This window comes from Emys orbicularis, chromosome 5, assembly GCF_028017835.1.
Source record: "Emys orbicularis isolate rEmyOrb1 chromosome 5, rEmyOrb1.hap1, whole genome shotgun sequence".
NCBI lineage: Eukaryota > Metazoa > Chordata > Testudines > Emydidae > Emys > Emys orbicularis.
The window spans coordinates 125533369-125559697 of NC_088687.1; the positions used below are offsets into that span (position 1 = coordinate 125533369).

General features: G+C 41.3%; 1 protein-coding gene across 1 annotated transcript in view; it reads right to left on the reverse strand.

Annotated features, from left to right (window-relative positions):
• HTT (huntingtin) overlaps positions 1-25785 on the reverse strand; it is a 211476-nt gene extending 185691 nt beyond the window's left edge. The window contains exons 1-5 of the mRNA XM_065405845.1: positions 25685-25785; positions 11887-11970; positions 9069-9189; positions 7052-7111; positions 1292-1371 (exon numbers count right to left, since the gene is read on the reverse strand). Of these exons, the coding sequence (XP_065261917.1) occupies positions 1292-1371; positions 7052-7111; positions 9069-9189; positions 11887-11970; positions 25685-25785 (446 nt within the window). The remainder of the gene's footprint in view (positions 1-1291; positions 1372-7051; positions 7112-9068; positions 9190-11886; positions 11971-25684) is intronic.
• Positions 25786-26329: the final 544 nt, after the last annotated feature.

The following is a 26329-nucleotide window of genomic DNA, read 5'->3' on the forward strand; positions in this document are numbered from 1 at the left end:
GAAAAAGACACACAAGAGGGGTGACAAAGTCTCAGATCTCTGATGGTGTTTGGGATTTTATCAAAGCCAATGGAGGTGGCCATGTAATCTGGCCCAGTCTAGTCAGGGCATCTTTTAGGATCAGGACAATGAAGGCCCAACAGTGCCATGGTGGATCCCAGGGTCCCAGAAAATGGTGGAGGTGGAAGCCAGAACGATGAAGCTCGCGCCCTCCCCTTCTCTCTACCAGGCAATGTTCGCATGCACCAATCTTCCTCCCAAAGTCTCTTTGTTTAAGGACCCCAAAAGGAAGTGATGGGTGTAATAACCCATCCCTTCATTAACATGTCCACCAATTAGGCCTAATTTCCAGCACACCAATTTTGGCCCATTAATTTCCAGTCCCACATGCTTTTTGTTTGCCAGATATGACCTCACCAGAATCCTTGAATTATATCAGTAAGACTTTTTTGTTTAGATTAAGTCAGTCTGTTTTTCACCTTTACAAATTTTTCTAAACAAATTTTATTTAACAGACTGAGTTGGATTTGTTATCTTTTCCCATCAACATTTGTTGTTATAGAGACTGGACTATTTCATAAGCTTCCATCCACTTTCCCACAGTTAGGCTCACAACTAGGATAGTCCTACTAAGCCCCAATTACTGCTACAGGCCCCAATCATTAATGGGATCTTTGGGTTATACAATAATAAACAGTTAATAGAAATAACTATAGAAAGATTCTCACAAGATAAGAATGGGAAGCAGGGTGGTCTAATAGTTACAGAAAGACAGGAAGTCAGGAGTCTCGGGTTTCTAACTCTGCCATGTGTGGCTTAGGTAATCTTGGGCAAGTAATTATTTCATATCTGTGACTTGGATTCCTGATATGAAAACTGGGGATCATCATTTTTGTAAAGTTCTTTGAGATCAGATGCACAGCGCTATGCAAGTATGAAGTATTCTGTGTGACTCTAATTTGTCTAGATTTTTTTTCAGTTAACACATTTAATGCAGTGAAACACAATAAGGCTTGGGGGGGTGAGGAAGGTCAACAAATTACATCAAAATTCTATTCTCTGGTAAAATTACAGCTAAATTAATACCGCTGAATTATGCGCAACATGTGGAATTTCAAAGGACCATAAGGGAATCCCAATGAATCCCAGCCAATAGCTTTATTAATGAACATCTCAGTTTGGATTATGAAGCAGCACTGCCACCAGTGATGTTGTATTGACTTTTTCAGTTCTATGTTTGTGTATGATAGACAAATAACACTTCTGCATACCAAAAATGTGAGTCACCTACCTGCACTTCTGAGGTCGAACCAGATGGGCAAGCTCAGCAAACCTCCAAACTGCAGCACGTAGGCTTCGAGAAGCACCATTCTAGATAGATTGAATGTATAATTTGTTACAGATCAGCACTCACAAACATCCTTTAAAACTGGATAAAATGATTTTGACTGTATATGAATTTTAACTACAAAAGAGATTCAATTCCCTAACATCTCATGCTTGTAAATCCTAATATGGCTTCCAGACAGGAAGTGAAATTAAAAACAAAGGACAGCCTAAACTCTCTCCTAGCTGAAAAGGAACATAAAAATGTGTTCAAAAAGCTCAATTTTTTAGTCTCTTCCTGGAGTTTTATCAAGTGGTCAAAAATAGGGACCAGAGAAGGTAGTCATATGCAAGAGAAAGTGAATGGCTCTGCTGAGATCAACTTCAGTGATAAGAAAGCCTCCAGCCACAGGTAACAGCAGATTGTTCTTGCTCCCGCTCCTGCATCTCACAGCACAACAGCAGATTGATAAAATGCCAACATCTAATAGCTCCCGGTCAAGAGTCATAAATACAGGCTTCACTCCACAGCCCAAGGTGGCCAGGCCATTTCAGTTTAAGATTTAAGCCTGCAATGTACATGTTGCTGGAGGGAGAGGTGTTTGCTTTTTTAAAAAAATAAAAACCTTAACTAGAAGTATAGTCCTCATCCATAAGAGAATTGGTTCAAAATAGTAAACTCACAGGGAAAGACAAACAGGAGACCTTTTAAAGTCATTTTGAATACTGTGGGAAAAAATTCACTATCTAGCAATGTTAAATTAATGATGAGAGACACTACAGTCATTATATGCATCTTGAAATGTGCAGATGTTTGATACTCTTCTTCAGCAGGTCATTAATACCAAGTACTTTCAAGAATATCAACTGCATGCGAATCCCATAATGTTAGAAACCAAACAGATTGAAGACTGAATTAAGGGATTCTTGAATTGGTTTCTCATGTGTGAATTCTTCCCGCATATACACAAGCTGCCTATCATGGTGGTATCAAAGAAACAAGATTATACTTAACCTTGTAAAAAATTGTAGTAAAAACTTCACCTGAAATCCAAACTATGTACCCATTGGAATTTGGGTTATTGTCCTGAACCAAGCAATGGAAAATAGGGAGAGTACCATGTGCTTTTTTTTAAAAAGCAGACAGGCCCGTGCTAGACAGGACTTCTTGTGACTCAGCATAAAGGGAACATATTGCTTTAAATCTGTTCTATTTTTTAGAAGTGGAAGTTGAATCCTTTGCCAAATAGCGTTTGGAGTCTAAAAGTAATGTAAGAAATGGTAACTTACTGTAACTGTGGTTCTTCTAGGTGTGATGTAAACATGCATTCCACTTAGATGTGTGCATGCTCAACATGCCGGAGCCTAGCAGTGCCCAAAGAGCGGCCGTGCTCACACCCCATGGCCATAGCCCCTCCTCTGGCTATATGAGGTGGCGCTGACCTGACCTCCTTAAGTTCCTTCGCACCGAACACCCAGAGACAATACCTGATGCAGAGGGGATGGAGGGTGGGTCGTGAAATATCCACCTATATTGTCTCTCAAAAAACCACAGTTACAGTAAGTAGTGTATTCAACTTAGGTGACTCACAAGCAATACCCACCCCTGGGGGCGGGGCTTGGAGTCTAACTAAACAAGGATTGCAGGACTGCCTACGAAAGCTTGTATCCACCCTGGAAGATGCAGTAACGGTTCATAAACATATGGGCGAACATATAGCAGCCCTGCAAATGTACAGTACTGAGATGTCACTGAGGAATGCTATTAACATTCCTCAAGCTCTTGTAGAATGATCTCGCACCTGTTAAGGAGACGTAGCCAAAGCTATTTCATATGCAGTCTTGATACAGGACATTATCCATTTAGAGATCGTCTGTGAAAAAAACCACTTACCCCGTCATACAAATTGCATATGACACAAACAGGCAAGGCAAATCGTGAAACAGTTTAATCCTGTCCAGACAGAAAGCTAGACATTGCTAGACATCTAACATATGGACACGTTGCTCCTCCGGAGAGGAACGCAGCTTAAGAAAGAATACAGGTAAATATACTGCCTGGTTCAAATTAAACTGAAAATTGTAAAGTCACTTTGTCGTTGGAGAACTCTGTTTAAGGAGTGTCACACTCTTCTTGCCGATATTATCACTACCAGGAATGCAGTTGTCTGACACAAAAGGAGAAAGGGACAAAATGCCAGGTACTCAAATGGAGCCTGATGCCTGCTGGTTAGCAATCCACATCTGCAAGGAAAAGGTGGAATAAATCTTGCGGGAGCAGACTTAAATCTGCCCTACTGGGCCCTACCGTTCACCGGTTACGACCAGGGAATTTGGGGCTGGATGGAATCTCTCAAATCTCTGCACTGGAATCAAATAGCATTTCTCCATGTGCTTTGCTGCAGGCAATAACAAATCCAGCATGCTCCAGAGGTGTTCTCCTGCAGGAACTCCATTTGAATACCCAGAGAAGCAACCATGCACTGCAAAAGGTTCTTGTATGCCTTGAAATCTCCGGTATAAGGGAGATGAAGAGCCAGGAATCACAGAATCATTCACAGATGAAGTGGTTAACTGTGCCAGAGCCGGATCCCGTTCCAGGATAGACAGACCTGGATGGCAAGTATCAGAGGGGTAGCCGTGTTAGTCTGAATCTGTAAAAAGCAACAGAGGGTCCTGTGGCACTTTTAAGACTAACAGAAGTATTGGGAGCATAAGCTTTCGTGGGTAAGAACCTCACTTCTTCAGATGCATCAGGCTCCATTTGAGTACCTGGCATTTTGTCCCTTTCTCCTTTTGTGTCAGACAACTGCATTCCTGGTAGTGATAATATCGGCAAGAAGAGTGTGACACTTGCATCTGAAGAAGTGAGGTTCTTACCCACGAAAGCTTATGCTCCCAATACTTCTGTTAGTCTTAAAGGTGCCACAGGACCCTCTGTTGCTTTTTACAGACCTGGATGGGACATTCTGGGGGGCTCTGAGAGGGGAAGGCTCACTAGTGCCTGGGCCTGTGACAGATTGACAGTCACTGCCACAGACCTGGCCGGTGATCTCGCCTTCAAGCAAGATGTGGAGTGGGACCTCAGAGACCGAGGAGCATCCCACAGAAGCCACTGGTATGGATAGGGCTTTGGTGGTCAGTAGGAGCCATGCCAGGGACCCCTGTCCTGACCACGAGACAAGCACCAACCTCCTACACATAGCACTCCATGAACAGCTCCCGATGTGGGTCAGGCAGAGAGTGAGAGAAGGAAGATTCCAACCCAGACACTAAGGAATCCCGAGCTTCAGCGGATAATGGTGGAGCCAACCCTGACTCCAGTCCGACTGATCTGTAGCCCAGAATGAAGAGTGAGCTGGTGCAAACAGTCGGTTCTGGTGCTGAAAGCTGTACTGACCCCAAAGTCGGCAGTGGTACCAAGGTAACTGATGATACCAAAGAGCAGGGAGGTGAGTACTTCCATGGTAACATCAGTGGCATTGGCCATAGGGGTGCTGAAGAAGCTCCTGGTGCTGAGGAGATCCCTTGTGCTGAGCACCACTTCCACCGACTGCAAAGGGGAAACATCAGGGCATAGTGTTGACAGACCCACAGGTTCAGAAGCCCACCCAACCTACAGGGCTATAAAGGACACAGGCCTGGCAAATTCCTGAACCAAGGGAGAGGTCAGGAAAGAGGCAGAGGAAGTCTGTTGACACTTATACACTCCTGGCACAGAAACAGCCGATGGCAGGATCACCTTCATCAGTACCAAACTCAACCAACACCCTGGGACCAGAACCTCTGACCTCCCTACATAGCACTGGGGAGTGGCTGCCAGGACCCACTCCTTCCCACGCAGTGGCATTCACACTGTGCCAATCCACACTTCTTCTGGAGGAGAGAGATGGGTCCCCCCACAGGATCTAGACCAGCTACGACCTTTTCCTTGGCACACTTGATGGGAAACATCTCCTCCATCTCTTCAGAGAGGCGCCAGCTCCAGAGGGCAAAGCAGCAGCATTCTTAGAACCCAGGGTGACCTCCAATCTGCTGAAGGCGTTGGTGCTGAAGCAGGCTACACGGCCTGTTCGAGCAGGTGCTGCTCTAGACAAAGATCCCTTGCCACCTGAGTCTATTTGGTGAACAACTTGCAAATTAAATTCCACTCCTTGACCTGGGCTTCTCCTAAGCACAAGCACCACATGTGGGGATCGCTCACCCCTCCCGCTCCCCATGACAGACAATGTTTAAACCCTGATGAGGGGGATCACCAGAGAAGTACTTAAACTAAAGCTAACTAATACCAATCTAACACTATACTAAGGGTACTAATTAACTATATAAAACTAGAAAAAGTCACTAAAATAGAGGGCTTGTGAGGTGAAAAGCACACAGAACTCCAACTCCAGCCACAGGTGGTAAGAAGGAACTGAAGAGGGTCGGGACGGCAACTCCTCATATAGGCGGGGAGTGGGGGGAAGGAAGCTATGGCCCTGAGAAGCGAGTGCGCATACACACGGGTACTGCTAGTCAAAATTCTCCAGCTCCAGTGCAACGAGCGCGCAAATGTAATACATGGCTGCATATACTTGAAGAACAGATGGGAGTGTTTCAAACTTCAGTTTAAACACATTTTTTTCCTTCTCTTTTTGTATCTCTATAATCTGTCCATGTAGACTAGATTAATATTCACAAGACATTAATAGCACAGGTTAGGAGGAGAGTGGAACAATTAGCACAACATCTCAATACATGTGAAATCCTTTCATACTGTGAGCTTCTCCTATCTCTTAGAACAATGGGTCTCAAACTTTTTTACTGGCGACCCCTTTCACATCGCAAGCCTCTGAGTGCAACCCCCCTAATAAATTAAACACCCTTTTTAATATATTTAACACCATTATAAATGCTGGAGGCAAGCGGGGTTTGGGGTGGAAGTTGACAGCTCACGACCCCCCACGTAATGACCTTGCGACCCCCTGCCTTAGAAAGAATGTCTCAAGTTGTTGGGTATTTTTTTAAAACTAATGAAAGTAATAGGGTTTATTTTTTACTCATAGTTCTGATCAAGCTGCAAGAGCACCTACATAGAACATGGCAAATGAGACTTGCATGGGGTTCCACAGGGTGTTTTAGTCTTCAGCAGAGAAGAGCTGCTGGCATCCTGAATAGAACTTCTATCTTCCCTGAACACTACTCCAGTGAGTTATATTTCCCCTGCCTCTCATAAGAAATATATTAAAAGCATTAACGATAATATTGGTCCCGCTATAAATTCTCTTCATGCGTATGTCTTCACAGGTGCAGTAAGCAGTCACCCAATGATACAGTGTTCCGCATTTAACATTTGTTTAATTTCTTCTTCCTTATTTTACAGGCACCTGCTACAGAAGCTACCACAGACTAAAATAATTAGCTTGCATATATAATAAAAGCGTGGCCTTGGAAAGAAAGATGTTTGCCATACTACATGGAGGTGCACGTTACCTGAGCAGCTGTTAACAAGGGACATTTTTATGTTTAACATCCACATATTTTCACACACACAAATATACATTAAAAAGAAACCAGTAAATATAGCTCTTGCAGCAGCTCAATTGTCAATTTAATCAAAAAGAAATTTACACTTTTTAATAAACAATCACTTCACGGATCAATACATAACATTTATCTAACAGAATACTTAAATTATTAAATATCAGACATGCCCAAATAGATAAAAGGAAGGAACTACACTCACCTTTTTAATTTCTTTATAGAGTTCTAACTGTAACCTAGGAAGGTTGGAATCCATCAAAGCCTATAACAAAATGCACACAGTTTATTGTACCATAGCAGAATGTGATTTTCAACTAACAATGTTACACTTGTACTGGAACAGCTTCTGAAAGTATGAGGCAATCTGACCAGATGCTCTTTTATTTGGGGGGGGTTGGCGGAGAGCCAGTGTTAGATGCTGCAAGACTCTCCTCTTTGAGAAAGCTTTTTACCACAGCCAAAAGGAAGAGGGAAGGAAGGAGACAGAAGGGGGAAAAAAATATTTATCTCAAAAAGAGTCTCCAATACAAAGGAAGGGAAAAGAGTAGAAGACTCCATCAAGTCTATTAGTTCCCTTGTCATGAAAACCTAATTTATCTAGGAAGTGCTTACATACAGTGGTGATGAATGTTTGCTATTGAAGACAAATATCTGAAGGAAAAGCCAGCAGCCTTATCCTACAAAGTGATGAGTTGCTTCAACTTTCATCAACTTAGATGGAAATCTAAAGTGTTTGGCAGCTTACAGGATCAAATCCAATGCTAGTTATCTGAAGCAGGCTGATTTTGCAAGGTGTAAAACAAATTAAAAAACTTAATTCTTGAAGGCATTGCCATTAAAGATTACACATTACGAGGCACCATTTGTTTTACCCATATATTCATTTCAAAATCAAAATTAGTTTATAAACCCATTATAACAAGGGTCATGATAAATGACTTATTTTTAGTTTATTACAACAATAAGAAAGAAATTCCAATTAATTGCTGTTAAGGTTACAGAGTGAGCTGTACCTTTGACCCTCCACTCAATCTCTCCATTGCAATTCTTTCCAAGTTACAGGCCAACATCTACACCTCTCTCATGGTGGAATCCCATGATTCACCCCCACTCTGACTGGGTCATCAAATTACAGTATTCATTTGCCAACTGTAGCCTTAGCAGGGCTAGCTAGGTTATAGCCCACGCTTAGGCCTGGTCTACACTTACCCCCCAAGTCGAAGTAAGGTACGCAAATTCAGCTACGTGAATAACGTAGCTGAATTCGACATACCTTACTTCGAATTTACCGCGGTCCACACGCGGCAGGCAGGCTCCCCCGTCGACTTCGCGGTACTCCTCTCGCCGAGCTGGAGTACCGCAGTCGACGGGGATCACTTCCTGGTTCGATTTATCGCGTCCACACCAGACGCGATAAATCGAACTCGGAACTTCGATCCGCAGCCATCGAACTACCGGGTAAGTGTAGACTAGCCCTAAGACTCTGGGAGTCTAGACCAGGAGAAGAATGCAGTCACAGAACAGCTTATTCAAAATCAAGTAACATTTATTTACCCATAGGACACAACAGAGGAAAAGATCAGCACAACAAAAACCTAAACATATCTAGTTTTAGCTAAGCTTGGTATTTCCTTCAAGCAGTTGGCTAGGTCCAGCTTAGCCTTGGTATCCCCTGTTGTCTTGGGGACCAAGTTACAACCCTCTCCTCTGCAGACCCTCTCCCTCCTCAGAAGTTCAGATTTTCATCACTTTTACAGAATCACAGACATATAGGGCTAGAAGGGACCTTGAAAGGTCAAAGTCCAACCCCCTGCACTGAGGCAGAATCAAGTATACCTAGATCATCCCAGAAAGGTGTTTGTCAAACCTGTTCTTAAATCATCCAATGATGGGGAATCCACAACCTTCCCTGGCAGCCTATTCCAGAGCTTAACTACCCTTATCGTTAGAAACCTTTTGGCCTGAAAGGATAAAAGTAAAGAAACAGTGCCAACAGTATATCAGAAAGTCTCTTACATGCTTTTGTTCTTAAGGAATGTGTTGACCTTGGTGGATAAGCAAGGTTAGCAAATGTACTTGAGCTCTCAATGTGTTAAGAGAAATGGTCAAGAACCAGGGAAACGGATGATGAAATGAATAATATCAATTTAACTTCATATAGAACAACCTATTAAAGAAAGGACAAACCTGATAAAATACATACATTACATAAATCTTACTTTTATAACTTTATTGAGACATTCGTCAGCAACCATCCTGACATCAGACTCTGCATCATCACTGCAAAGAAGAAAGAGTTCCATAGCAATACCCAGCAGTTTCTGAAATTCCGGAGAATTCCTAAATTTAAAAAAAAGTTAACATGTTAAAAAGTACACTATGGAAAGTTAAATGAATGTTACTGTTTGTGAAGATAGACAGGCTGAAGACTGGATTCCATATTTACTGTTTTCACTTTTCTTATTGACCCGGTTTGGAAATAAAATCATGTTATTACAAATGTTGTCCTTTTGCAATTGAATTGAATTTCCCATGCCCAATATTCTGATTGTAAGAGAGGTCAATATAGCATCATATTGTTTACATACCATTGGAGTTGTCACCCATCCTCTTTTCACCCCAGGATGACCCGGCATCTTGCAAACAATATGCTAAAGCAAGACAGCTCAGAAGACACAGTCCTTGCACCAGAATCACCCATTACCTCAGAAATGTGTGTTAACTGCTCTTACTGAATCAGTAAAAACGACAAAGCACAGCACTTGGTGTAGGTCCTAAAAACCAGCATATTGATTGCAAAGCTCACTCTTAAATTGCAAACACAGACTATTTAGAATCCAGAGACCATTCTTCCACGAGACTCTAATCTCTTTAAAACAGCCTTGCAAAATACAACACAGATTACCTGGGGCAAGCAAAACTTTTTTTTTTCCCCTTAAGTGAGAGAAAGGATAGTTCACTGATCAAGGGCATTTGCCTGGGACATGTCAGACCTGGTTCTTTTCCATGCTCCACCACAGACTGCCTGTGTAACTGGGGTAAGTCACTCAAGTCTCAGTTCCCCATTTTACAATACAATAAAAGTACTTCTCTACCTGACAGAAGTTTTGTAGGGATAAACACATTAAAAAAAAAAACCAAAAGATTGTGAGCTGCTCAGATATTATGGTAAAAGGTCCTGCAAACGAGTCTCATATACTCAAAAAATACTTCCTTTGGGATTTGTCAACTGCTTAGCAATGGCTAGGATTATCCCCCACCTTTCTCAGGGAAGACAACAGATCAAGTTAAAGTAGTCAGGAGGGCAAAGAAACATGGTAATTCAAAGAAAATCTATATAGCATTTAAAGTTAATATACTAAACGCTGCCTTCTCTATTAAATTTATTAAATGAACATTAACATGTAGTAGACAATTTTAGCCCAAGTTTGTAAGCAACAGAAATGCATGGCAAAAATTACACAGAAGTTATGTATTTGCCAAACTCATATTTAAAATGTAACCCTTTAAGATGAAACTATACTTTTGATCAATATTCTGTTTGTTTTTTTTTACAAGACATTGTTTCAAAAATAAAACTTATTTCACCGTACTGTATTACATACCATGTCAAATAGTGTAGGACCAAATTCCTAAAATAATTAAACGTGAACAAAAATAGTTACATGGAACTTCTTTTTAAAGTCACTGAAAAGATTGTCATGGATGTTACTACCATATGAGCCCTGGTTATGCACCAGGTTTCTAAAGTCACTGAAAAGACTGTCATGGATGTTATTACCGTAGCACCTATGAGTGAGCCCTAGTTATGCACCAGGCTCCTACTGTGTTAGGTGCTGTACAACCAGAAGAAAAAGACCATCCCTGCCTCAAGGAGTTTATTTTGCCTGCAGTTTTGTCAACACTAACTACAAACTAAGATCCAAATCCTGTCACTGGAACCACATGCCGGATCTGGTCCAAAGTATAGTTTAACTCTGATCTTAGGGAAATACAAAGAGTAAACAAACAGTAAACAAGTATATATTTGGACCAAGATTTTTCAGAGCAACTACTAATTTTGGATGTCCAACGTGAGACAACTTAAAAAGGGCCTGACGAGAGTGGGCCCTAAGCCAATTTCTGCAGAGCTTAAGCTTTCATTTTAAAAAATGAAGTCACTAAACGGGAAACAAAAGTAAACTCAAGCAGTGTTTTCTTTGAGTCTGCATATATAGTTCCAGTGCCCCTACTACTCTCTTACCCCTGCCAAGCAACAACTGAATGAAAAAGACCTGGTCAATTCCTCTACTATTATATTATTAATAATACTTGTATTGTGGCAAAGGCTTGAGGCCCCAATCAGGGGTCATCGTGCTAGGACCACACATACAATAAAAGATAGCATATTCTCCAAACAGCTTACAACCTACGTAAATATTGCTATAAAGAAGTCCCTGGGAAACAATGAAACTGTCAAGAACCATGTCACTTTCATGCTGTTCCTTGAGAATGCCATGAGATGCAGCTGAGACAGACACAGAAGTTTACTGGGGAGAACGAGACAAAGGATGGAAGTTGGAGGAGGAGTATAATAAGGGGAAAGTGTAGCTCTTGCAAGGCCAGGAGGCACTGAAGGAGAGAAAAGAGATGTAATTTCTGCATGCTTGCACCTATACAGGAACAGATTCAAATGATAAGTAAACCAAACAGAGGCTGACATGAAAGATTAAGCTCCCAAGCAGAATCTGGGGACTAACTCCAGGTAGAAATCTCAGCACCTTCCCAGTAGCTGAAGAAAACTGGAGGACTGGGGTTTTCATTAGGGCATTGTTCCTGGATCTCAGTTATAGCAAGGGCTCATAACAACCTTTGGATAATGGGTTTGGCCCTCCAAAGAGTCTGTCTGGTAAATTTTTCAAGCCCTTGAATGTCTTGTTTAAAAGAGTATGTTCAACATTTAGAATTAAAGATTGATTAAAATAAGAAAACCATAAAAAACTCCGAAGTAACTTTACCAACATTAATAAAATGAGTTCAGAAAGAAAGTTTTATTACCTTAGAGACTGAGCAACTATGTTTTCACATATTGTCAGGCAGTGATTCACTCGATCTTTCTTGGTAGCTGAAAGTTCTTTCTTTCTAAAATTAAGAAGAGAATGTACTTTGAATAAATCCAAATAACATGTCAAACCAATCACTGTTAGTTTGTGTGGTAAGACAACTTAAATATTGCATTCCTTACTGTAATTCAGGTCTGACAGATACACAATCAGCTATTTTACTTGCCAACATAGCCTAAATGAATAAGGTAATGTCTACACTACACAGCTTTTAGCAACATGGCTGTGTCGCTACAGCTGTGCCGCTAAAAGTCGCACCATGTAGCCGCTGTTAGTCGGCTCTCCTCCCGTCAAAAAACTTCCACCCCAACGAGTGGCATTTGCGTTGTCGGCAGGCAAGCACTCCTGCCGACAAAGCGCTGTTCACATTGGCGCTTGTCATCGGCAAATCTTTCGGGTGGGAGGGGTTTAACACCTCTGAAAAACAAAAGTTTTGTCGTTCAGTAGCCTTATAACACCTTATCCTCAATTTAGCTCTGTTTTAAAACATAGCACTCTTACAGACCTGCATCACAGCTGGCATCCATTCCAGCCAAAGAAAGCGGATGAGAACTCCCTATGAAGCCCATAAGTGGTATTAAAATCAACCAGATTGTACCTGAAGGAGATAGAAGTCATTGTGCCATACTGGCACTTCCAGATTATGAGAAACTGAGGCACAGTACTGCTTTAATTACTTTTTTCTATTGTGATAGTACATAAAGAGCCCAACCAGTATCAAGAGCCCATGGTGCTGCACAAACATTCTAAGAGATAATTTAAGCCTTTGGGTTAGGGTTCCTATGAGTAGGGGACTAGGGGTTAGGATTAAGGTTCCTATGGGTATGACTCCCAGCCCTAGGGTTAGAGTTCCTATGGGTAGCGGACTTTGGCCTAGGTTTAGGGTTCCTACGAATAGGGCTCCCAGCCCTAGCATTACGGTTCCTATGGGTAGAGGACTTGGGGCTACGGCTAGGATTCCTATGTGTACGGGACTTCGGGCTAGGGTTAGAGTTCCTAGGGCTACGGTTCCCAGCCCTAGGGTTAGTGTACCTATGGGGAGGGCACCCCACCCTAGAGTTAGGGCCCGTATGGGATGGGGAGGTTGGCCTAGGGTTAGGGTTCCTATGGGTAGGTCTCCACACCCTAGGGTTAGGATACCTATGGGCTGGGGACTTGGACCTAGGCTTAGGGTTCCTAAGAGTACAGCTCCCTGCCCTAGGGCAGGGTGGATAAAAATCAATTAAAAAAATAAAATAAAATAAAAATTTAAAAAATCGAATTTTTTTGATAAAATGCTTTTTGAGGAAAAAACCTATCTAAAGATACATTATAGCTTAAAGATCTCTCATCATGGAATAGGGATTATAAATTCTAATTCTGTAGTATGAAACACTATATTCATGTAATGTTTAAGAAAAGTTTTGTAAATGAGTTCCAATAGTTCATGGATTAAGGACCCAATCTCAGGGGTTCCCGGGGCTTCTGTATAGATTATTTACGTTAATTTTTCTATCTACCCCATGGGACTCAGTGGTCAGTCTAGAAGATACCATCAGAGATGCTTAGTTTTTCAGTTCTCAAACTGTGGATTTGTGTCTCCAGAGATAACATGCTTGTTAACAGCAAAAATGTTTCTGAATAAATATATAATACACCTCTACCCAGATATAACGCTGTCCTCGGGAGCCAAAAAAATCTTACCGTGTTATGCGTGAAACCGTGTTATATCGAACTTGCTTTCATAGAATCATAGAATATCAGGGTTGGAAGGGACCTCAGGAGGTCATCTAGTCCAACCCCCTGCTCAAAGCAGGACCAATTCCCAACTAAATCATCCCAGCCAGGGCTTTGTCAAGCCTGACCTTAAAAACCTCTAAGGAAGGAGATTCCACCACCTCCCTAGGTAACCCATTCCAGTGCTTCACCACCCTCCTAGTGAAAAAGTTTTTCCTAATATCCAACCTAAACCTCCCCCAGTGCAACTTGAGACCATTACTCCTTGTTCTGTCATCAGGTACCACTGAGAACAGTCTAGATCCATCCTCTTTGGAACCCCCTTTCAGGTAGTTGAAAGCAGCTATCAAATCCCCCTTCATTCTTCTCTTCTGCAGACTAAACAATCCCAGTTCCCTCAGCCTCTCCTCTTAAATCATGTGCTCCAGCCCCCTAATCATTTTTGTTGCCCTCCGCTGGACTCTTTCCGCTTTGATCCACTGCAGTGCACAGCCCCGTCCCCCTGGAGCGCTGCTTTACCGCGTTATATCCGAATTCGTGTTATATCGGGTCACGTTATATCGGGGTAGAGGTGTATATAGAGGTGAGAAATAACAGACCTCAACCCTATTGTCCCACTGCAAATTTGTGTACACAAAGTCAATCCCTTACCGCTCTCTAAAAGTGCAAAGTTTCAAAAAGTTCAATGAAAAGAAGATTGTTGGGGGCAGAACAGATCTGGATAAGGAGAAGTCTGGAGATAAATGTGAGAAGGGAGGGACAGGCAGTAGAAACAAAAGTGAAACTGTTTGAGCAGCATATTCCAGAAGTCTTGAGGTCTTTCCGAGTGAAGCCTTCATTGATTTGAGATCTTCCATACCATTCTCTCACTAGAAGGGAAAACCTATAATGGAAGCAGGCTGTAAAAGAGACCCAGTTTGGGAATATTTTAATGAAGTTCCTCTACCTGTGGGTAAGACAGGCATGCGTGCAAAATGCAAACAGTGCAACAAAGAAATGCAAGGCCTGGTTGCCCGAATGAAACAGCATCATGAGAAGTGTTCCTTCTCAGATGGAAGCTGTATTGAAGATGATGAAAGAAAATGTCTGAACAAGCAGGATCTTCAGATTGGTAAACTTTTTTATTTCATACTTCTTTCTTAAGGACTGCCTGTCTTCTGGACTATTCTTGAATTCTCATGTTTGAGCAAAAAATATAGTTGTTACTCTATGGTACTATCATTTTAGACACAGTTGTGATAAAAAACAAATAGGTGAAATAAGCAGATCTTCCTTTTACAATTTCACCTTTAAATTAGTACTGAGTGTCAGTGAATGAAATGAGTAATACTAAATGAGCAGTATGATAATAATAATTAAATAACTGCATTGACTTATTTTGTTTAGGAAAATCCATCCCCAACATACAGGCTTCTGAAGACTATCCACCTTCACGATCATCATCATTTTCTATAGTTTCACAGTTATCTGCCAATTATAGTGTTTCAGTCACATCATATGTCACATAGCCACAGTATATCACCGGTAGCAAAAAGAAAAAAAAAATCTCCATCATCCAGAAACAACCATAGATAAGTTTGTGATAAGAACTAGCAGATTACAAAAAGAGATAGTTGATGAAAAAACTGCCCGGTTTGTTTATGCAACAAACTCTCCTTTCCGTATGATTGAGAACCCACACTTCATTAACATGGTTCAGTCATTAAAACCAGGATACAGTCCACCCAACAGAGCAGATGTCACAGGCAAATTTGCTGGATAAAGTGTATGAAAGAGAAATTGAGCAGTGTGCAAAAGGTCTAGAGGGTGAAATTGTTAACCTGAGTCTTGATGGGTGGAGCAATGTCCACAATGATCCTGTTGTATGTGCTTGTGTGACAACAAAAGAAGGGAATGTCTTCCTTACAGAAACAATTGATACATCAGGAAATACACACACAGCAGAATACTTACAAGTAGCAATAAAAGCTACAACAAACTGTGAAAAAAAATTCAAATGTCTAGTACGCAGCTTGGTCACAGACAATGCTGCAAGTGTATCCAAGATGAGAAGAAATTTAGAAGAGAGTGAAGAATGTCCCAAGCTAATAACATACGGTTGCAGTGCTCATTTGATGCACCTCCTAGCCAAAGACTTCAGTGTTCCAGAAATAAAGGGTAATGTTGTTGAAATTGCAAAATACTTCCCTAACAACCACTTTGCAGCAGCTGTTCTGAAAAAAGTGGGAGGAATCAAGCTAACTCTCCCAGAAGATGTGCGATGGACATTAATAGTGGACTGTTTTGAGCACTATATCAAGAATTGGCCTAATCTGATGACAGTTTGGGAACAAAATTGTGAAAAAATAGATGGCATCGTCACAGCCAAAGTTCTCAACATTAGGCTTAAGAGAAATGTTGAACACATGCAGAGTACCCTGAAGCTTATTTCTATAGCCTTGAACAAAATGACACTGTTGAAATTTGGAAGGAATTGAGTGAGATCTTAAAAAGAGAAGTATGCAATGACAGAGTTAAATTACAAGCATTAAAAAAAAAAAAAAAATGGAACAAGCACTGTCTCCAGCTCATTTTCTTGCAAATATTCTCAATACTCGGTACCAGGGACAAACCTTAACTGCTGAAGAAGAGGAGTTGGCTATGACATGGACATCCAGCAATCATCCCTCCATAATGCCAATTATAATAAACTTCAGAGCTAAGGGTGAACCATTCAAGAAATATGTTTGCTGATGATGTTTTAAAGAAAGTCAGACCAGTGAACTGGTGGAAGTCACTTGGATTCAGAGACTGTTGAAGTGATAATCTCACTTTTAACAGCAGTAGCTTCTTCTACCGGTGTACAAAGAATATTTTCTTCCTTTGGACTAATTCATTACAAATTGAGAAATCGTTTGGGACCTGAAAAAGCAGGAAAGCTTGTTTTTCTTTTCCAGATTATGAACAAACAGAAAAATGAAGGTGAAGACGACTGAGTTAGCTGCAGAAGCCAATATTTTAAGTTTCTCATGTTGACCTGGCTGGCATAGTTGATTTAATTTTTGTTGTTGTTTTTTTTAATTTCATTGAACTATTTTAGTTAAAAACAATTTTAACAAAAACAAACCTGATTTTTAAAAACTTGAATGTTTAACTAAATTCAAAAATTCATATGCTTGTTTTGTTAAAATATGTTTGCTGTTGAAGATAAAAATCCAGAATACATAACATTGTTGTTTTAGTTAACAACTGTCTGGTGATGTTCTCCTCCTAATACAGCATGGCAAGAAAATCCTCCAAATATTAATGATTAACCTGTTGAATTGGAGATAGCTCACCTCCCAATGACTTCATAAATATCTGCTTAAATTACCTTTGGTAAATGAAATAACCAATCATTCATTTTCTGGTATAGCTGTAAAACTAATCTGAAAAGTTTTCAAAATAAATCACTTTAAAAATGTATAGCGTGTACCTTCCAAAAATGAAACCTACATCTATCTTTGAGTTGTGAAGAATATGTATTAAGGTTATAACAACCAACGAGAATATACTTTTATGTAGAAATCCATGATTAAATTGAGTCTTCCTGACTAGTGATTTAAATCATGATTTAATAAATCAAATCCACCCTGCGGTTAGACGATTTAAGACTAGGTTTACAGTTCCTATAGGTATAACTTTCCGCCCTAGGGTTAGGGTTCCAACAGTCTGGGTACCTGGGGCTAGGGTTACGGTATCTAAGGGTAGGGATCCCAGCCCTAGGGATAGGGTTCCTATGGATAGGGGACTTGGGGCTAGGGTAGGAGTTCCTACGGTTCGGGCTCCCCGCCCTGGGTTAGGGGTACCTATGGGTAGAGCTCCCCGCCCTAGGGATAGGGGTCCCATGGGTAGGGGACTTGGGGCTAGGGCTAGTGTTCCTATGGGTAGGTCTCTCCACCCTAGGGTTAGGATAGGGCTCCCCCCGGGGTTAGGGTTCCTATGGGTTCAGGACTTCAGGTTAGGGTTCCTAGGCCTCCCCACCATAGGGTTAGGTACCTATGGGGAGGGCACCCCACCCTAGAGTTAGGGTTCGTATGGGTAGGGGAGATGGGGCTAGGGTTAGGGTTCCTAAGGACAGGGATCCCCACCTTAGGGTTAGGGTTCCTATGCTTAGGGGACTTCAAGCTAAGGTTAGGATTCCAAAGGGGCGGGACTAGGGTTAGGTTTCCCAGAGGTGGGGACTTGGGGCTAGGCTTAGGGTTCCTAGGGGTAGGTCTGCCCACCCCAGGGTTAGGGTTCCTATGAGTAGTAGACTTGGGGTAGAGTTAGAGATCCTAGGGGTAGAGCTCCCTACTCTATGGTTGGGGTTCCTAGGGGAAGGGAACTTGGGCCTAGGGTTAGGCTTCCTATGGATACAGCTCCCCGCCCTAGGGTTAGCGTTCCTGTGGATAGGGAACTTGGGGCTAGGCTTAGGATTCCTATGGGCAGGGCTCCCAGCCCTAGGCTTAGGATTCCTATGGGCAGGGCTCCCGGCCCTAGGCTTAGGATTCCTATATGTAGGGAACTTGGGGACCTAAAACGTACCAGTGTTTTAAATCAGGGGTTCTCAAACTGGGGGTCGGGACCCTTCAGGGGGTCACGAGGTTATTACATGGGGGGGGGGGTCGAAAGCTGTCAGTCTCCACCCCAAGCCCCACTTTGCCTCCAGTATTTATAATGGTGTTATAAATTAAAAACTCTTTTTTACATATTTAAGAGGGGGGTCGCACACAGAGGCTTGCTATGTGAAAGGGGTCACAAGTACAAAAGTTTGAGAACCACTGTTTTAAATCAACTCTCACATCTTCAATAAACATTAGGTGAATGCATAACTTCATCCATAGTGAGTACTCCAATTCAAATTAATATTCTATTTCAAAACAGTAAAAACTATCATGATAGACATGGTGTAGTTTAAGTATCACTGTAATGAATACTTTTGCTGGTTCTGCTACTGAAAGGCATGGCATTAGCCAAGTGAGATCTGCCATATGAGCTATATTTAAGCTACTCAGTATCTCACCTTCCTTTTTTTTATAATGTTTCCCAGAAACAAACAAACCACTCAAAAGAAAAAAAAAAAAGAATCAATGACCCTTTTTTCCACTTTTGAAAACCAATGCTCAGGAATCTATAGTAAAATAGAGCTTTTCCACCACCTTAGATTCTGTGTGCAAATAATGATTGTATTTTTTAATTATTACTATTTAAAATACACTTGCATCTAAAGGCCCCTACCAAGATTGAGACCCCTATTGTTCTAGGCACTGTACAACAAAGGTAGACAGTCCCTGCCCCAAAGAGTTTACAATATAAAGAGACAAGACAGACAAGGAGTGGTAAGGGAAACAAGGTCCCACAGAAAGTTAGCTGCAAAATTGTAACCGAGTCCCTAACTCTCTCAGTGCAGTGTACCTATCTAGTATGCCGCACTGACTTGCTAGTTTTCCACACCTCGTTTATAAGCTAGCTGCACTGATCATACATTACACAACTGTTTGAGCAAATGACAAAAAATTCAGGCAAAATTATATTGGTTGATTAAGCATTTGGAAAGCAAGGATAGATAGAAAGTCTCAGTAAAACAGATCCATAGATGTATAAAATGAAGTACATTTCAATTTTTGCAGTTCAATACGACACGATCAAAATGAGAAAGAACAGACTGCCAACAAGAAAAATTCTAGAAAATTGTAGTCCAAAAGCCAGATTCATCTTACTTCCTCAACCAATCATATATGATGTTGGTAGATTTTCATATAAATCACAAACAAGGCTAAAAGCTAAAATACACACAAAGAGCAAGCTCTCACTTTCAGAATACTAATTTGTCTTTTTGCATAAAGATGTAATTGCCTCGCCACTAAGATGTACTGAAGTAAATCATAATACAAAAATTGAACCCCTCATTGAGAAAGAGAAACTATATTAAATGTAATAAGCTATACCAGTGGTTCTCAAACTTTTGTACTGGTGACCCCTTTCACATAGCGAGCCTCTGAGTGCGACCCCCCCTTATAAATTAAAAGCACTTTTTTATATATTTAACACCATTATAAATGCTGGAGGCAAAGCAGGGTTTGGGGTGGAGGCTGACAGCTTGCGACCCCCCATACAATAACCTCGCGACCTCCTGAGGGGTCTCAACCCCAAGTTAGAGAACCCCTGAGCTACACTGATGCAATCGTTATGTTGAGATTTTAGATACTCAGGTCAGGAAATTCAAAGTTAAGTTTTCTGTGGCAGCCCTAATGCCACCCCTTTGTTGGGGAAAGGGGGGAATATTTGCATATGGTGTTCATATTAATCCCCAATAGGTAAAAGTACAAAAGTTTGACATTAAGTTAAATACTTATTTGAGAGATGCAAAAAGAGGCAAGTTGCATGTAATTATCAAAGGGACACCTTTTAAAAAAAAAAAATCTGAAAACATTTAGCCTACTGATTTAAAAGCAACTCTGAAGATTGCTAGAACTAGAAGATTAGAAAGAAAATCTTTTGCTTTGTTTACTTTGTGCATTTAACAGCACTTTGTGTATAGTCAATTAGTTTATCCCCATATAATTTTCCCTTTTCTTTCTACACATCTTTCACACAGCAGTGAAGAGGAACACATTTTGAAGAAGAGAAGGTGTGAATGGAGAATGACAAAAATTGGTAGAAGCAGATAGTACCTAAAAACTACTTTTACCTTGGTAAGTAAGATTTTAATGTTGACAGCATGTCTCTAACCAAATTTGTAACAATTAGTTTCTTCAGTGATACACAAATTTCAGCTACCTATTTCTTGTCAGTTAGTGACATCCAATTTTTCACAAACATAGGTTGAAATAGTTAATCCACTGTTTTCACATTTCTCAAAAACTTCCCTTTTGGGATGAAGTTTCTCATATTTCATCTCAACCCAAGATTTTGGTTTTGGTTTTTTTTGTTTTTTTTTAAGAAAGAGTGAACAAAGAAGAGGATTATTAATAAAATCTTATTTTGAAAGCACCTTACAGTCTTAAGAATGCTAAAATATCTTACTAATTTACATAATTCGTTTCAAGCCCCCCACCAACACACACACTTAAATGCAACCACACGTGGAATAAAAAAGCAGCAGTTTAAGAGCTAACATCAACACTGCATAATAGGTTAAGACAAAAATAATGAAAAATGTCATGGCCAAATTATGCAGTAGGCAGAATGAGCAACCAAGTTGAAATTTGGCCAAAAGGACCATGAGTAAACACCAGTAACTCTTGGAAAGGTGTCATAGGACCTTTAATGACCAATGTCAGAATCTCCATTTCACATCACTTTTAAAACAGCAGGTTAAAATACTCAGAATCACCTAAGTGACTTGGAGTCTAAGCCCAATTAAAGTCAACAAGCTCTTAAATCAAACTCCTAAATCACTTAGGTACTTTTGAAAATTTTACCAAGCATCTCCAGCAGCACAGTGCCTTTTAGCACTATAGTAGGCAATGGTTCAGTACTGACACAGAGGAAGAGTGCAATTTATTGAATCAAGTTACATTTGGACATGCATGTAGACACACTAGATATAAAGTATGCCAATTAAGTTGCTGAATATGGTTACCTTTGTACTTTTAATTATTAAACCAAAGACACTCCAACCCCAACCAAGACTCAGCATGTCTTTAAAGTTAGTTGAACTGGCATAGGATAATCCCATCTCTATGAAAGTCAATCCACTGTAAAAATCTACAATCAATTAACTCAGGATTGAATAAGGACTGGGAATGGCTGAGCCATTACAAACATTGAATCTATCTCCCCTTGTAAGTATTCTCACACTTCTTATCAAACTGTCTGTACTGAGCTATCTTGATTATCACTTCAAAAGTTTTTTTCTCTTACTTAATTGGCCTCTCAGAGTTGGTAAGACAACTCCCACCTGTTCATGCTCTCTGTATGTGTGTATATATATCTCCTCAATATATGTTTCACTCTATATGCATCCGAAGAAGTGGGCTGTAGCCCACGAAAGCTTATGCTCTAATAAATTTGTTAGTCTCTAAGGTGCCACAAGTACTCCTGTTCTTTTTGTGGATACAGACTAACAGGCTGCTACTCTGAAAACAATCAATGAGTTGAGCTAAAAATGGAACAAACTCAATCTACCTGAAAAGAATGACTCATACTTTATTTTTGTTTATGCTCAGATTTTAAAAGGAGAAAGTCTACAAAGAATGCAAACACTTCACTGGCTACCATTTGGGTAATCTAACAATGTAAAACATGGAACTATGGGCCATTTCCAGTTGCCAACTCTTTCTTCATCACTAACTTAACATTTTCTTGGTTTCTAATACAGCTGTGTGTGATGTTTAAAGATAAATCTCTATTAAAGAACTACTTTTCTGGGAACCTGAGTTGATGACAAGTGTTACTGTGCATAATCTTGTTTACTAAGGATTTGTGATGCTGAGAACTAGGAGGAACTGGTATGGAGGAATGAATAACTTTAAAACAGCTAGCATTTTTTGTTTTCCTTAAATATTATCAAATGCATTTGAGAAATATGCAGGAAAAATTCCAAGGGTTGTTCTCCCTCATGAACTTTTATCTCTTAGATCAGATCATCTTTCTCTTGGATATGACTACTATCATTATCAACATCTACAGCATGACAAAGGATAACACTATGTCACAGAGATCACATGATTCCGTGGCTTTCAGGGACATCTGTGATATTTTCTGCTTCAACCCTAAGGTGCCAGGGGGTCCCAGAGCTGTCAGCCAGCAGGGCCTGTGGGTGCTGGACATCCCCCAGCAGGGCTCAGGCTCTCTTCCCTCCACCCCTTGGTCTTAAGTCATCTCTCAGTCATTCCCCCACCCCCATTATTTTTAGTAAAAGTCACAGGCAGGTCACAGGCTTCTGTGAATTTTTGTTTATTGGCCGGGACCTGTCCGTGACTTTTACTAAAAATAACCGTGACAAAAATCTTAACCTTAATCATGACTGTTCTGGACTCTAACTAGTGCTATGGTGGAGGATGAGGGCAAGGAGCTGTTCAGTGTTACAGTGCTGTAGCATCCCATCACTGTGATTGTCTCCTGTGAAGGTCTTGATGGAGCAGGTGTAGAAGGCCCCAAATTAAAATCTTTATTGTCTAAACACTGAATTTACAGAATTGTGTTCTTCCTGATTCCCAGAGCATTAGGAAAAACCAAAGGGATGTGGGTTAAATGATTTCTGACTTGTATGCAGTGATGTTGTAGCTGGTGTTGTTCCCAGGATATCAGAGAGAAAGTGGGTGATGTAATCTCTTTTACTGAACCAACTTCTGTTCCGTCCAATAAAAGATATAACCTCATCTATCTTGTCTCTCTAATTCCTGACTTGCCAAAAGTCACTGAATTGCCAGAAGGAAGTCTGCAATCCTAGCATACACCTTGATCTTTCATATTTGGAGAAAGTTTTAGCAAATGATCCCAACCCATTTTCATTTTTCCAGGGAACAGTCTGTGAAGAAGCTAGCCCATACCTCTGGTCCTGGGGCATCTTGGCCTTAGCTGCCTTCTCATGTGGCAGTGGCATGATCCCAGTGTTTGTGTATCTGTTGTGCTGGTGCTTCTTACTATCTCTAGAGAGTAGAGTGAACGTTGCTTTTACCATTGAACAACACTGTCCAGACAACTTTAACATATCCAGTTAAATTTCTCCACAGAGTCTACTAATAAGATAGTTTCTTATAAGGGTAGCTTTTTCACAAAAGACCTGTTAAAGTATTGGGTACAAATACCCGCAAGTTGATATTAAAATATGATGTATGGGTCTGAATTTAAATTTGCAAAATAAGAGCATTGAAAATTCAGTCTTCTGATCTAACCTTATTGACTCTGCTTTTAAAAATAGGCTCTATGGTATGACCGGTAATTGGTTGGATAGTTCCTGGTGGAACCCAAAACAAATACGGTTGCAAACTAAAACACACTAAGGCCACAGAGGATGTGGTGATAATCTTTGCTTATGTTTTTTAATGCTTTTATGAATTTCAAGGGACATGCTCAACTTAAATCATACTTTTACCTGCAATATTTTGACCTAAGAATACTATAATTTAGAGACTAGAAAGGAAAAATGTCTCGTTTGGTGTGTTAAACTTCTGTGTGTCAAATGCAAAGTTGTGTACGGTCTCTTTCACTGCCTCAGCTCTACAGCTGGGGTCAATTTCCTCAACTGTTTGTGTCTTTCACTTAAAAATAGGAAAATGTGGTAAAAGTACAAAGTGGCAGAAGGACTCGGGCATGTGTGGTGGAGGAAGACTGGTCTCGTAGTTAAGGCACTGGACGACTGGGGCTTAGGAGATGTCTTATGTGACCCTGCCACAATCATTTGTTCCTGTCTCTTTTCCATTTGTAAAATAGGGATAGTACTTTATTTGCCAGGTGTTCTGTGATATCTCAACGAATTTATTCTCAGAAGAGCCTATAAAAGAAATAGCACCTTAAACTACTTTTCATTTTTTTTAAATGCGCAGTTGCCATTGCTCTTTTAAGTTTTAACTCTGCCATCTTTTATCATCTAAGTTTTTAACATCAGGGTAAACAATTGGACAGCTAACATTCACAGGATACTCGTTTTATTATTAATGTATGGGATGCATAATTCCCATTAAGAATTTTGCTATGCAATGTTACTGTATATTATAGGTAAATGAATGGAGACCTTTGCGGTTTGATAGTTCATATTGTAAAAATATTAAAACTATAGGGAAACTATCAAAGTTTAGGTATGAAATTTAGATGTTGTATTAATGCCCAAGACATTATTTTATTTATTTTTAATTGGGATACGTAGTATAATACACACAGGGGTCACTGATTTTCTTGTTGTGGGTTTTGTGAAAAATGTATACTTGAGGATCACCTAAACAATCAATGCTATAATAATGTTTTAGTAAAACTCCACCTGAATAAGAACCAGTTTTGTTTGGGATTTAAACACTCCCTAGCGTATCTGACACTCAGACACTGCAACATGAAGTAGAACATAAAACTGACAAAAGTGAAACTAACTAATCTCTTTTCACTGTTCAGGTTTTTTAAGAAATTGTTACATATAATTCAAACATTATTACTTCTAGAAGATTAAAAAAGTTTCCCTAAAAGAAACAGATTCTGACATAACGGACAAATAAGTGCCAGAGCACTTTTGGTAAAACCTGAATGACAGACTAATTCCCCAGAGGGATGCAAAAAGTTCAGTAGTTCTACTAAGATGATATGTATCTAATGCCATATAATGTAATAAGATCCAAAAGGCCAGTGTTTGGAGAGATTTGAGTCCAGTAAAGTGTAGATGTTTGTATAAAGGAGTGGCTGTTATGATAACCTAGACAAATAAGTGCAAAGAAAAAACATAAGTACTATAATAATTTGTCTGCTCTTTAACGCTACTGGTGCAACATAGCTACACAGTTTATTTCTCATAACTTTTCTTTTTTGAAAAAAAAAAAGAAAAAAAAAAAAGCTTTCAGTATTTTCTAGATAGATACCCAGACAGTTACCAGAACAGACACTTTATTAAAGTATCTTCTTCCAGTGAGAAAGGGCCAGCTGAAAGCAGAACACCAGCCTTGCTTTGCTGGCACACACGTGGATTATTATTATTCCTGGAGTTTGCCAGGGCGTGTGCAAGAGGCTCTCTGGCTGTCACGAGGGATCGCAGGTAGCAGCGGCCTGGAGACGAAGCCAACTCACTCCGGCGAGCGAACCTGAGGAGCAGGTTAATGCTTTTCCTTCTGGTGAGAACGGGTTTTGCTGGGGGGGTCTTTCAGTGAAACCAAGTGCTTCTGGAACCCGCCTTCATACAACCGTTAGCTCAAGAGGTAGCAGCAGGGGCCCATCCACCCTACCCGTGGCAGGGCGCCCACGAGCGTCCCTTCCCACGCCAGCCCGCTCCCTCTGAGGGCAGCAGCTTCTCAGAAGCTCTAAATTCCCGTCCTCCCCCGCCTAGTCCTCGCTACCGACCCAACCTCGCCGCCCCGCGGCCGGACACTCACGCTCTCTGGAGCGGCTCCTCGGGGATGGCAGCCGGCCCCTGCTGCTGCTGAAAGGAGCGGAGGGACTCGAAGGCCTTCATCAGTTTCTCCATGGTGGCCATGTCCGCTCAGCCCGCGCCGAGCACCGCAGGGGCCAAACGACCGCAGCGCCCGGGGACCGGACTCCCCCTCTTCTCCTCACAGCGCCTGAGCCGCTCGCTTGGACCCGGAGCCGCCTCCCGGCTCACAGCGCCCGGGAGCCTGGAGTCTCTCCCCTCTCAGCGCACGGGCTGCCCGCACCTGGGGCCCCGGAGACTCCCCGTTCGCCGCGCCCGGGCCGCCGCGACACTGTCCCTGCCGCCGTCGGGGTCCCCGCGCCGCCGCTCGTTACTGCAATGAATGGAGAAGACGCTGCAGGGGGCCGCGATCACTCTGAAGCCGCCGCGCCGCCATCTTGGAAACCTCCCATCATCCCCCACGCTACCCCTCCCTGCCCGGCCTAGAGCAAAGTTCCCCCACGCAGGCCACTGGGCCCGGCGCACCCGCGGGAGGGAGTGGAAAATTAAAGAGCGACAGCCTCACCCACCAATCAGAAAGGAGGCGCTCCGCCCGCTGCCCTAATCACCACTAGCGAGAGGGGAGGCCTTGGGGCAGTGTCACCGCTCA